Here is a 13,348-nt window from a genome sequence, read left to right on the forward strand (position 1 = left end):
GGACCTGTGCCGCTTCCTGTGTAAGGCAGGGTCGTACTCTCCGAATGTTGTAGAGCATGAACCTACAGGATCGGGTCACCGCCTTGATTTTAGCGGAGAACGACAGGGTGTTGTCCAGGGTCACGCCAAGGCTCTTCGCACTCTGGGAGGAGGACACAACGGAGTTGTCAACCGTGATGGCGAGATCATGGAACGGGCAGTCCTTCCCCGGGAGGAAGAGCAGCTCCGTCTTGCCGAGGTTCAGCTTGAGGTGGTGATCCGTCATCCACACTGATATGTCTGCCAGACATGCAGAGATGCGATTCGCCACCTGGTTATCAGAAGGGGGAAAGGAGAAAATTAGTTGTGTGTCGTCTGCGTAGCAATGATAGGAGAGACCATGTGAGGATATGACAGAGCCAAGTGACTTTGTGTATAGCAAGAATAGGAGAGGGCCTAGAACTGAGCCCTGGGAGACACCAGTGGTGAGAGCATGTGGTGCGGAGACAGATTCTCACCACGCCACTTGGTAGGAGCGACCGTCAGGTAGGACACAATCCAAGAGTGAGCTGCGCCGGAGATGCCCAGCTCGGAGAGGGTGGAGAGGAGGATCTGATGGTTCACAATATCAAAGGCAGCAGACAGGTCTAGAAGGACAAGAGCAGAGGAGAGAGAGTTAGCTTTAGCAGTGCGGAGAGCCTCCGTGACACAGAGAAGAGCAGTCTCAGTTGAATGACCAGTCTTGAAACCTGACTGGTTTGGATCAAGAAGGTCATTCTGAGAGAGATAGCAAGAGAGTTGGCTAAAGACGGCACGCTCAAGAGTTTTGGAGAGAAAAGAAAGAAGGGATACTGGTCTGTAGTTGTTGACATCAGAGGGATCGAGTGTTGGTTTTTTGAGAAGGGGTGCAACTCTCGCTCTCTTGAAGACGGAAGGGACATAGCCAGCGGTCAAGGATGAGTTGATGAGCGAGGTGAGGTAAGGGAGAAGATCACCGGAGATGGTCTGGAGAAGAGAGGAGGGGATAGGGTCAAGCGGGCAGGTTGTTATCTGGAGAGAGAGGGGAGAAAGAAGTCAAAGCATAGGGTAGTGCAGTGTGAGCAGGACCAGCAGTGTCATTTGACTTAACAAACGAGGATCGGCTGTCGTCAACCTTCTTTTCAAAATGGTTGACGAAGTCATCCACAGAGAGGGGGGATTCAGCAGGGAGGAGAAGGTGGCAAAGAGCTTCCTAGGGTTAGAGGCAGATGCTTGGAATTTAGAGTGGTAGAAAGTTGCTTTAGCAGCAGAAACAGATGAAGAAAATGTAGAGAGGAGGGAGTGAAAAGATGCCAGGGGTGCAGGGAGTCTAGTTTTCCTCCATTTCCGCTCGGCTGCCCGGAGCCCTGTTCTGTGAGCTCGCAATGAGTCATCAAGCCACGGAGCAGGAGGGGAGGACCGAGCCTGCCGGGAGGATAGGGGACATAGAGAGTCAAAGGATGCAGAAAGGGAGGAGAGGAGGGTTGAGGAGGCAGAATCAGGAGATTGGAGGGAGAAGGCTTGAGCAGAGGGAAGAGATGATAGGATGGAAGAGGAGAGAGTAGCGGGAGAGAGAGCGAAGGTTGCGACGGCGCATTACCATCTGAGTAGGGGCAGAGTGAGTAGTGTTGGAGGAGAGCGAGAGAGAAAATGATACAAAGTAGTGGTCGGAGACATGGAGTGGAGTTGCAGTGAGATTAGTAGAACAACAGCATCTAGTAAAGATGAGGTCAAGCGTATTGCCTGCCTTGTGAGTAGGGGGGGACGGTGAGAGGGTGAGGTCAAAAGAGGAGAGGAGTGGAAAGAAGGAGGCAGAGAGAAATGAGTCAAAGGTAGACGTAGGGAGGTTGAAGTCACCCAGAACTGTGAGGGGTGAGCCATCCTCAGGAAGGGAACTTATCAAGGCGTCAAGCTCATTGATGAACTCTCCAAGGGAACCTGGAGGGCGATAAATGACAAGGATGTTCAGCTTGAATGAGCTAGTGACTGTGACAGCATTGAATTCAAATGAGGAGATAGACAGATGGGTCAGGGGAAAAATAAAGAATGTCCACTTGGGAGAGATGAGGATTTCTGTGCCACCACCCCGCTGACCAGATGCTCTCGGGGTATGCGATAACACATGGTCAGACGAGGAGAGAGCAGTAGGAGTAGCAGTGTTTTCAGTGGTAATCCATGTTTCCGTCAGCGCCAAGAAGTCGAGGGACTGGAGGGTAGCATAGGCTGAGATGAACTCTGCCTTGTTGGCAGCAGAACGGCAGTTCCAGAGGCTGCCTGAGACCTGGAACTCCACGTGGGTGGTGCATGCAGGGACCACCAGGTTAGAGAGGCAGCAGCCACGCGGTGTGAGGCGTTTGTATAGTCTGTGCGGAGAGGCGAGAACAGGGATAGACAGAGGCATAGTTGACAGGCTACAGAAAATGGCTACAATAATGCAAAGGAGATCGGAATGAAATGAACTAAACATCTGGGAAAGGAGAGAGCGTGGCCTCCCTCACTTACGTTTCACTGAAACACCCAAATATAAATCTTCCACCTCAGAAACTATAATTGTTGTAAACTACAGCGGTTCAATGTTTTCTAGGAATAGACTAACTTAGTTTATTCAGCTAGCTAACTTGGTACATTATTCTTCCGTGAAAATCGTCCAGGGCACCTAGTCATATGACGCCACAGCCAACTAGCATGCCGGACTCCAACAACACGGTTTAGCACCAATACTCGGTCACAACAAACCACCAGTGTGTCAACACGTCAAGCAGATCATTCGTGTCCGTGTCTAACGTTGTGGGTTAGTCCAGACAGCTTGAGCGAGTCCATCGTCAACTTATTCAGCCAGTTAGTTAGCTAGAATAGTTAGCATACTAGCTAGCCTTTGCTTTCAGACAAAGAAGAAACCCCTCCTCCCACGGCACGAACACACAGAGAGAGCCAAGCTAACGTTAACTAGTCACCCATGTCCCGAAATCCCTTGAACGACTCTGGCTACCAGTATGTAAAAACAAAACACAAATGTAGGTTATAACTTACCCCTAGCAGCTACTGTTAGCTAGCCAAATGCAAAGCTAGCCACTGAATTGACTCAGCCAGTTCGCGTCTGTTCGCTAGGTCGTTCCAGCTATTGTTTAGTAGCTATCCAGGTAGCAAAAAGCTAGCTAAATTTCAAGCACAGTAGCCACTTACTACCTAACGTTAACGCTTCAGACAATGAGGTTAGAAAAACAGCTGAATGGTAGGCATTATTGTATGTAATTATTGTAGGCAGCTAGCTGGTGTAATTACAGGTACTCTCAGGCGTGAAACAACTATCCACAGTTGCTAATAGTTACCAGTAGCTACCCGCTAGCTAGTCCAGGTAGTGGGTTAGCTAGCTTCGTGCTTCACCGCGCATGCGCTGAATACAACAGGTGTAGACCTTAACATGAAATGCTTACTTACAAGTCCTTAACCAACAATGCAGTTTTAAGAAAAAATAAGTGTTAAGAAAGTATTTACTAAATAAACGGAAGTAAAGAATAAATAAATACAAATACAAATGAAATAGAAAAATAACAAATAATTAAAGAGCAACAATAAAATAACAGTAACGGGGGCACAGGTTAGTCGAGGTAATTGAGGTAAAATGCCACCAGGCGGTGATGCAACCAGTCAGGATGCTCTCGATGATGCAGCTGTATAACTTTTTGAGGATCTGAGGACCCATGCCAAATATTTTCAGTCTCCTGAGGGGGAATAGGTGTTGTCGTGCCCTCTTCACGACTGTCTTGGTGTGTTTGGACCATGACAGTTCGTTGGTGATGTGGACACCAAGGAACTTGAAGCTCTCAACCTGCTCCACTACAGCCCCATCGACGAGAATGGGGGCGTGCTCAGCCCTCCTTTTCCTGTAGTCCACAATCATCTCCTTTGTCTTGATCACGTTGAGGCAGAGGTTGTTATCCTGGCACCACACTGCCAGGTCTCTGACCTCCTCCCTATAGGCTGTCTCATCGTTGTCGGTGATCAGGCCTACCACCGTTGTGTCGTCGGAAAACTTAATGATGGCGTTGGAGTCGTGCTTGGCCATGCAGTCATGGGTGAACAGGGTGTACAGGAGGGGACTGAGCACGCACCCATGTGGGGCCCCGGTGTTGAGGGTCAGCGTGGCAGGTGTGTTGTTACCTACCCTTACCACCTGGGGGCGGCCCGTCAGGAAGTCCAGGATCCAGTTGCAGAGGTAGGTGTTTAGTCCTAGGGTCCTTAGCTTAGTGATGAGCTTTGAGGGTACTATGGTGTTGAACGCTGAGCTGTAGTCAATGAATAGCATTCTCACATAGGTGTTCCTCTTGTCCAGGTGGGAAAGGGCAGTGTGGAGTGCAATAGAGATTGCATCATCTACAGATGTGAGTGCCAAGGGTCGGTAGTCTTTTAGGCAGGTTACCTTGGTGTTCTTGGGCACAGGGACTATGGTGGTCTGCTTGAAACATGTTGGTATTTCCATGTGAGAGACGTAGACTCGGTCTCGGCCCTAAGTCTTTACTGAAAACTAATCTCTTCAGTAGGTCCTATGATTGAGTGTGGTCTTCCTGTCCGGTTTGTCGCCCCCTCGGGCTCGTGCAGTGGAGGAGATCTTCGTGGGCTATACTCAGGGTAGTCAGTTGGTGGTCTGTTGATATCCCTCTAGTGGTGTGGGGGCTGTGCTTTGGCAAAGTGGGTGGTGTTATATCCTGCCTGGTTGGCCCTGTCCGGGGGTACCATTGGACGGGGCCACAGTGTCCCCCAATCCCCCTTGTCTCAGCCTCCCCCAATCCCCCTTGTCTCAGCCTCCAGTATCTATGCTGCAATAGTATAGAGTATGCATGCCCCCAATGCAATTCTGAATTCAAATACATCCAGTGCGATTTCAAAAGATTAACTAATATCTTTCCTTGTTGAATTTATATAACAATATTCCAACCTTGTTTAGCATTATTTAGTCCAATTGTGGCATGATTCCACAATTTGTATCCATTTGCATCAGTTTCAATGGGGGACTTTTATTTTGAAGGAGAACCGGGCGGCAGGTAGCTTAGTGGGTAAGAGCGTTGTGCCAGTAACCGAAAGGTCGCTGGTTCTAAAAACCCCAAGCCGACTAGGTGAAAAATCTGTCGATGTGCCCTTAAGCAAGGCACTTAACCCTAATTGCTCATGTAAGTCGCTCTGGATAAGAGCGTCTGCTAAATGACTAAAATGTAACCGCCGATTCCACTATTGTTGCTCACTCTAATGTCTATGTTCACAAAGCACTGTTCTCCGTTACCCAGAATGCCTAGTTTGTTGCTGCCTGACCAAGGAGTGACTGACTGACTGACTAGCTAGCTAGTACGTACATCTGCCCTACTTTTTGTACTAGCTATGCATTTTAATGTAATAACTAACGTTAGCGAATAGCCGAGGGAAAATAAGAAGAGAACTACAACACTGTGGTTGAAATAATTGCGGCAATGCCTCTCTTCACGTCCAATCCATTTGAACAAGATGTTGGTAAGTTGTGAGCGCTAACGTTAGCTACGCTGATGCCTCGGCTTTGTTTGTGTTTTGCTAGCTACCTGAAAACGGTATCCAGCTATGAGTTAATTTTCCTAACGTAGCTAGCTAGGATCACGTCGTCTAAGTTTTGTAGCCATAGCTAGCTACACCCTTTCTTAGTTAACTAGCTAGCTAGTTAGCTCACTTTCAGTCAACATACATGGCTAGTTAACAGATGTCTAGTTAGCTAGCTAGTAAGCGCAATGGGGATAGCCCATTCACTAGCTAGTTGTCTTAGCTAACTAGTTAAGTGTTGTTGTTAGTCAGACACCTGGCCTAGGGATTGTTGATGCTAGTCGACAAAGTTAGATCATTTTGATAAGCGACAATGAAGATGTAGCTAGCAGCAAACATACTCCAGAGTGCCAGACGGAGAAGGTGACTTGCATTTTATCTTAAGCTAAAAACGTCAGCTACGCTAGCCACTACAATAACTAACTATGCAGGCAAATAAGCTAAAATCGTTGCTAACGTTAACTTGGATTTATCAAGCATATATTAGTGAAGGGGGTAGCTATCTAGAGATAGGGCAGTCTCTAGCTAAGGTAGCTTGCAAGCTAACTATCACCAGGTCAAAGGATTGACAGGAGGACTTTGTGGAAGATTTAGCTGCCTACACAGGAGAAGATGAGACTGGACGAGATGTTATTGACAACACGAAGAGGATTAGGAATATTCCTCTGTCGCTAAATTATAGGCCTTCTCATGGTGTAGTAGGCTATTCTGAATGATTTCATTTATTTCTGAACAGACAGCAGTAATTCTATAACTTTGGCAAATATATTTAAATTGATCAGGGTTGCTGCAGTTCGTTCAGAACCCTTCGCGTGGCTATGATTATATAAGGAAATAAATGAAGTGCAATGCTGGAGAGATGAGTTGCAGGCTCATGTCTATCAGAGTAGAGAGAGGGAGAGAGAAAGTTAATCTCATTCTAGTTATCTGAGACATACTGGCGCTTCTCAAACAGGTTACAATGTTGCGCAAACCCTAACCCGGCTGGCCCAACCCAAATAAACATTTTGAATATTAGGCCCGGCCTGAAAATCTACCTTTTCACATTACGTTTTTTTGTGGTGGCAGGAGAACTAACTAAGAGGTAACTCGAATTAAATATGATCGCTTTTATTAGAATTTTTACATTGCAGAAAGTGAAAATGATTTATCATGCCAGGAGAGGTACGGGATCAAGCCAAATAGGTGTCGGAACAAAACAGTCCAAAACGGAGAGGTGCCGGATCCTGTTCCGGCAGGATCCGGCTCAAATTTAGCACTACACGTGCTTCGTAAAACAACAGGTGTAGACTAACAGTGAAATGCTTACTTACAGGCCCTTCCAAACAATGTAGAGAAATAGTTGAAAATATTTAATAATAATAACCTGGTGAATAAATATAAAAATTATAAGACAAGGAATGAATACACGTTGAGTATCGGTAACTGATGCACCATATCTGGTTAGAACTCTGACTCTAGATGTGACAAGTGGTTCCCCACATTATCTTACCCTAACAGGATGTGTGTGTGTTATAGCCTACTTCAACAGTGAGCTGGTGTTTGTGTTTGTTCTTCAGAGAAAGCCACCAGTGAGATGAACACAGCGGAGGACTGGGGCCTCATCCTGGACCTCTGTGATAAGATAGGACAGTCTCGCTCCGGGTCAGTCACAATCTATCAATACGTCAATCAATTATATGTATACTGTATGTCCAGATAGGGCAGTCTCCTAACGGGGTCAGTGATAAGATAGGGCAGTCTCCTACCGGGTCAGTGATAAGATAGGGCAGTCTCCTAACGGGTCAGTGATAAGATAGGGCAGTCTCCTAACGGGTCAGTGATAAGATAGGGCAGTCTCATACCGGGTCAGTGATAAGATAGGGCAGTCTCCTAACGGGTCAGTGATAAGATAGGGCAGTCTCCTAACGGGTCAGTGATAAGATAGGGCAGTCTCCTAACGGGTCAGTGATAAGATAGGGCAGTCTCCTAACGGGTCAGTGATAAGATAGGGCAGTCTCCTAACGGGTCAGTGATAAGATAGGGCAGTCTCCTAACGGGTCAGTGATAAGATAGGGCAGTCTCCTAACGGGTCAGTGATAAGATAGGGCAGTCTCCTAACGGGTCAGTGATAAGATAGGGCAGTCTCCTAACGGGTCAGTGATAAGATAGGGAAGTCTCCTAACGGGTCAGTGATAAGATAGGGCAGTCTCCCTAACGGGTCAGTGATAAGATAGGGCAGTCTCCTAACGGGTCAGTGATAAGATAGGGCAGTCTCCTAACGGGTCAGTGATAAGATAGGGCAGTCTCCTAACGGGTCAGTGATAAGATAGGGCAGTCTCCTAACGGGTCAGTGATAAGATAGGGCAGTCTCCTAACGGGTCAGTGATAAGATAGGGAAGTCTCCCTAACGGGTCAGTGATAAGATAGGGCAGTCTCCTAACGGGTCAGTGATAAGATAGGGCAGTCTCCTAACGGGTCAGTGATAAGATAGGGCAGTCTCCTAACGGGTCAGTGATAAGATAGGGCAGTCTCCTAACGGGTCAGTGATAAGATAGGGCAGTCTCCTAACGGGTCAGTGATAAGATAGGGGCAGTCTCCTAACGGGTCAGTGATAAGATAGGGCAGTCTCCTAACGGGTCAGTGATAAGATAGGGCAGTCTCCTAACGGGTCAGTGATAAGATAGGGCAGTCTCCTAACGGGTCAGTGATAAGATAGGGCGTCTCCTACCGGGTCAGTGATAAGATAGGGCAGTCTCCTAACGGGTCAGTGATAAGATAGGGCAGTCTCCTAACGGGTCAGTGATAAGATAGGGCAGTCTCCTAGCGGGTCAGTGATAAGATAGGGCAGTCTCCCTAACGGGTCAGTGATAAGATAGGGCAGTCTCCTAACGGGTCAGTGATAAGATAGGGCAGTCTCCTAACGGGTCAGTGATAAGATAGGGCAGTCTCCTAACGGGTCAGTGATAAGATAGGGCAGTCTCCTAACGGGTCAGTGATAAGATAGGGCAGTCTCCTAACGGGTCAGTGATAAGATAGGGCAGTCTCCTAACGGGTCAGTGATAAGATAGGGCAGTCTCCTAACGGGTCAGTGATAAGATAGGGCAGTCTCCTAACGGGTCAGTGATAAGATAGGGCAGTCTCCTAACGGGTCAGTGATAAGATAGGGCAGTCTCCTAACGGGTCAGTGATAAGATAGGGCAGTCTCCTAACGGGTCAGTGATAAGATAGGGCAGTCTCCTAACGGGTCATTGATAAGATAGGGCAGTCTCCTAACGGGTCAGTGATAAGATAGGGCAGTCTCCTAACGGGTCAGTGATAAGATAGGGCAGTCTCCTAACGGGTCAGTGATAAGATAGGGAAGTCTCCTAACGGGTCAGTGATAAGATAGGGCAGTCTCCTAACGGGTCAGTGATAAGATAGGGCAGTCTCCTAACGGGTCAGTGATAAGATAGGGCAGTCTCCTACCGGGTCAGTGATAAGAGAGGGCAGTCTCCTACCGGGTCAGTGATAAGAGAGGGCAGTCTCCTAACGGGGTCAGTGATAAGATAGGGCAGTCTCCTAACGGGTCAGTAATAAGATAGGGCAGTCTCCTAACGGGTCAGTGATAAGATAGGGCAGTCTCATACCGGGTCAGTGATAAGATAGGGCAGTCTCCTAACGGGTCAGTGATAAGATAGGGCAGTCTCCTAACGGGTCAGTGATAAGATAGGGCAGTCTCCTAACGGGTCAGTGATAAGATAGGGCAGTCTCCTAACGGGTCAGTGATAAGATAGGGCAGTCTCCTACCGGGTCAGTGATACAGTATCTGTAATAAGAGTATGTATGTCTAGAAGTCTAGAAATTAGTGTTAAATCAGCCGTTTCCAGCTACAGTAGCCATTTACAACATTAACAATGTCTACACTGTATTTCTGATCAATTTGATGTTATTTTAATGGAGAAAAAAATTGCTTTTCTTTCCAAAACAAGGACATTTCTAAGTGACCCCAAACTTTTGAAAGGTAGTGTATGTCTAGAAGTAGGGTTAGAATATGTACAGTACCAGTCAAAAGTTTGGACACACCTACTCATTCAAGGGTTTTTCTTTATTTTTAATAGTGAAGACATCAAAACTATGAAATAACACGTAACTGTTCAGAGGGGACTGTGTGAATCAGGCCTTCATGGTCGAATTGCTGCAAAGAAACCACTACTAAAGGACACCAATAAGAAGAAGAGACTTGCTTGGGCCTAGAGACATGAGCAATGGACATTAGACCGGTGGAAATCTGTCCTTTGGTCTGATAAGTCCACATTTTAGATTTTTGTTTCGAACCACCGTGTCTTTGTGAGATGCAGAGTAGGTGAACTGATGATCTCCGCATGTGTGTTTCCCACCGTGAAGCATGGAGGAGGAGGCGTAATGGTGTGGGGTGCTTTGCTGGTGACACTGTCTATGATTTATTTAGAATTCAAGGCACACTTAACCAGCATGGCTACCACAGCATTCTGCAGCGATACGCCAACCAATCTGGTTTGGGCTTAGTGGGACTATCATTTGTTTTTCAACAGGACAATGACCCAACACACCTCCAGGCTGTATAAAGGGCTATTTGACCAAGAAGGAGAGTGATGGAGTGCTGCATTAGATGACCTGGCATCCACAATCACCCGACCTCAACCCAATTGAGATGGTTTGGGATGAGTTGGATTGCAGAGTGAAGGAAGAACAGCCAACAAGTGCTCAGCATACAGTGGGGAAAAAAAGTATTTAGTCAGCCACCAATTGTGCAAGTTCTCCCACTTAAAAAGATGAGAGAGGCCTGTAATTATCATCATAGGTACACGTCAACTATGACAGACAAATTGAGGAAAAAAATTCCAGAAAATCACATTGTAGGATTTTTTAATGAATTGATTTGCAAATTATGGTGGAAAATAAGTATTTGGTCACCTACAAACAAGCAAGATTTCTGGCTCTCACAGACCTGTAACTTCTTCTTTAAGAGGCTCCTCTGTCCGCCACTCGTTACCTGTATTAATGGCACCTGTTTAAACTTGTTATCAGTATAAAAGACACCTGTCCACAACCTCAAACAGTCACACTCCAAACTCCACTATGGCCAAGACCAAAGAGCTGTCAAGGACACCATAAACAAAATTGTAGACCTGCACCAGGCTGGGAAGACTTAATCTGCAATATGTAAGCAGCTTGGTTTGAAGAAATCAACTGTGGGAGCAATTATTAGGAAATGGAAGACATACAAGACCACTGATAATCTCCCTCGATCTGGGGCTCCACGCAAGAGCTCACCCCGTGGGGTCAAAATGATCACAAGAACGGTGAGCAAAAATCCCAGAACCACACGGGGGGACCTAGTGAATGACCTGCAGAGAGCTGGGACCAAAGTAACAAAGCCTACCATCAGTAACACACTACGCCGCCAGGGACTCAAATCCTGCAGTGCGAGACGTGTCCCCCTGCTTAAGCCAGTACATGTCCAGGCCCATTTGAAGTTTGAGTGCATTTGGATGATCCAGAAGAGGATTGGGAGAATGTCATATGGTCAGATGAAACCAAAATATAACTTTTTGTTAACTCAACTCGTCGTGTTTGGAGGACAAAGAATGCTGAGTTGCATCCAAAGAACACCATACCTACTGTGAAGCATGGGGGTGGAAACATCATGCTTTGGGGCTGTTTTTCTGCAAAGGGACCAGGACGACTGATCCGTGTAAAGGAAAGAATGAATGGGGCCATGTATCGTGAGATTTTGAGTGAAAACCTCCTTCCATCAGCAAGGGCATTGAAGATGAAACGTGGCTGGGTCTTTCAGCATGACAATGATCCCAAACACACCGCCCGGGCAACGAAGGAGTGGCTTCGTAAGAAGCATTTCAAGGTCCTGGAGTGGCCTAGCCAGTCTCCAGATCTCAACCCCATAGAAAATCTTTGGAGGGAGTTGAAAGTCTGTGTTGCCCAGCGACAGCCCCAAAACATCACTGCTCTAGAGGAGATCTGCATGGAGGAATGGGCCAAAATACCAGCAACAGTGTGTGAAAACCTTGTGAAGACTTACAGAAAACGTTTGAACTGTGTCATTGCCAACAAAGGGTATATAACAAAGTATTGAGAAACTTTTGTTATTGACCAAATACTTATTTTCCACCATAATTTGCAAATACATTCATTAAAAATCTTTTTAAGTGGGAGAACTTGCACAATTGGTGGCTGACTAAATACTTTTTTTTTTTTTTTACTGGTTCAGAGAATGCCAAGAGTGTGCAAAGCTGTCATCAAGGCAAAGGGTGGCTGTTTGAAGAATCTCAAATATAAAATATATTTGGAATTGTTTAACACTTTTTTGGTAACTACGTGATTCCATATGTGTTATTTCATAGTTTTGATGTCTTCACTATTATTCTACAATCTAAAAATAAAGAAAAACCGTTGAATGAGTAGGTGTGTCCAAACTTTTTACTGGTACTCTATGTGTTGATGATGTGTGTTCTATTCAAGGCCTAAAGAATGTCTTCGTTCCATTATGAGACGAGTTAACCACAAGGATCCCCACGTTGCCATGCAGGCTCTGACGGTAAACACAGACACAAAGCTAACCCTAACCCTAACCCCAACCCCAACCCCAACCCCAACCCCAACCCTAACCCCAACCCTAACCCTAACCCATGCAGGCTCTGACGGTAAACACAGACACACAGCTATGGATTCAAACAAGTGCTTGTTGGAAAAACTGTCTGTGTTGTCCTATAAAGCAATCATAAAGCTCTGTGTTATGCTGTAAATACACTACATGACCAAAAGTATGTGGACACCGGCTCGTCGAACATCTCATTCCAAAATCATGGGCTTTAATATGGAGTTTGTCCCCCCTTTGCTGCTATAACAGCCTCCACTCTTCTGGGAAGGCTTTCCACTAGATGTTGGAACATTGCTGCGAGGACTTGCTTCCATTCAGCCACGAGCATTAGTGAGGTCGGGCACTGATGTTGGGCGATTAGGCCTGGCTCGCAGTCGGCGTTCCAATTCATTCCAAAGATGTTCAATGGGGTTGAGGTCAGGGCTCTGTGCAGGCCAGTCAAGTTCTTCCACACCTATCTCGACAAACCATTTCTGGACCTCGCTTTGTGCACGGGGGCATTGTCATGCTGAAACAGGAAAGGGCCTTCCCCAAACTGTTGCCACAAAGTTGGAAGCACAGAATGTAATTGTATGCTGTAGCGTTAAGATTTCCCTTCACTGGAACTAAGGGGCCTAGCCCCAACCATGAAAAACAGCCCCAGACAATTATTCCTCCTCCACCAAACTTTACAGTTGGCACTATGCTAGGGGCAGGTAGCGTTCTCCTGGCATCCACCAAACCCAGATTAGTCCGTCAGACTGCCAGTTGGTGAAGTGTGATTCATCACTTCAGAGAACGTGTTTCCACTGCTCCAGAGTCCAATGGCAGCGAGCTTTACACCACTCCAGCCGACGCTTGGCATTGCGCATGGTGATCTTAGGCTTGTGTGCGGCTGCTCGGCCATGGAAACCCATTTCATGAAGTTTCCAACAAACAGTTATTGTGCTGACGTTGCTTCCAGAGGCAGTTTGGAACTCGGTAGCGAGTGTTGTAACCGAGGACAGACAATTTTTACGCGCTTCAGCGGTCCCGTTCTGTGAGCTTGTGTGGCCTTCCACTTCGCGGCTGAGCCGTTGTTGCTCCTAGACGTTTCCACTTCACAATAACAGCACTTACAGTTGACCGGGACAGCTCTAGACAGGCAGAAATTTGAACTGACTTGTTGGAAAGGTGGTATCCTATGACGGT

At 46.7% G+C, this 13,348-nt stretch overlaps 1 protein-coding gene across 3 annotated transcripts in view; it reads left to right on the top strand.

Moving 5' to 3' along the window:
- The first annotated feature begins 5,190 nt into the window (after positions 1-5,190).
- Positions 5,191-13,348, top strand: part of stam (signal transducing adaptor molecule (SH3 domain and ITAM motif) 1) — a 53,430-nt gene continuing 45,272 nt past the window's right edge. Inside the window, exons 1-3 of one of the 3 annotated variants that reach the window (XM_045213962.1) lie at positions 5,191-5,499; positions 7,119-7,203; positions 12,040-12,115. In XM_045213962.1, the coding sequence (XP_045069897.1) occupies positions 5,460-5,499; positions 7,119-7,203; positions 12,040-12,115 (201 nt within the window). In that variant the 5' untranslated portion in view covers positions 5,191-5,459. The remainder of the gene's footprint in view (positions 5,500-7,118; positions 7,204-12,039; positions 12,116-13,348) is intronic. The other 2 variants (XM_045213963.1, XM_045213961.1) reach the window with 2 other exon arrangements.

This window comes from Coregonus clupeaformis, unplaced genomic scaffold (assembly GCF_020615455.1).
Source record: "Coregonus clupeaformis isolate EN_2021a unplaced genomic scaffold, ASM2061545v1 scaf0178, whole genome shotgun sequence".
NCBI lineage: Eukaryota > Metazoa > Chordata > Actinopteri > Salmoniformes > Salmonidae > Coregonus > Coregonus clupeaformis.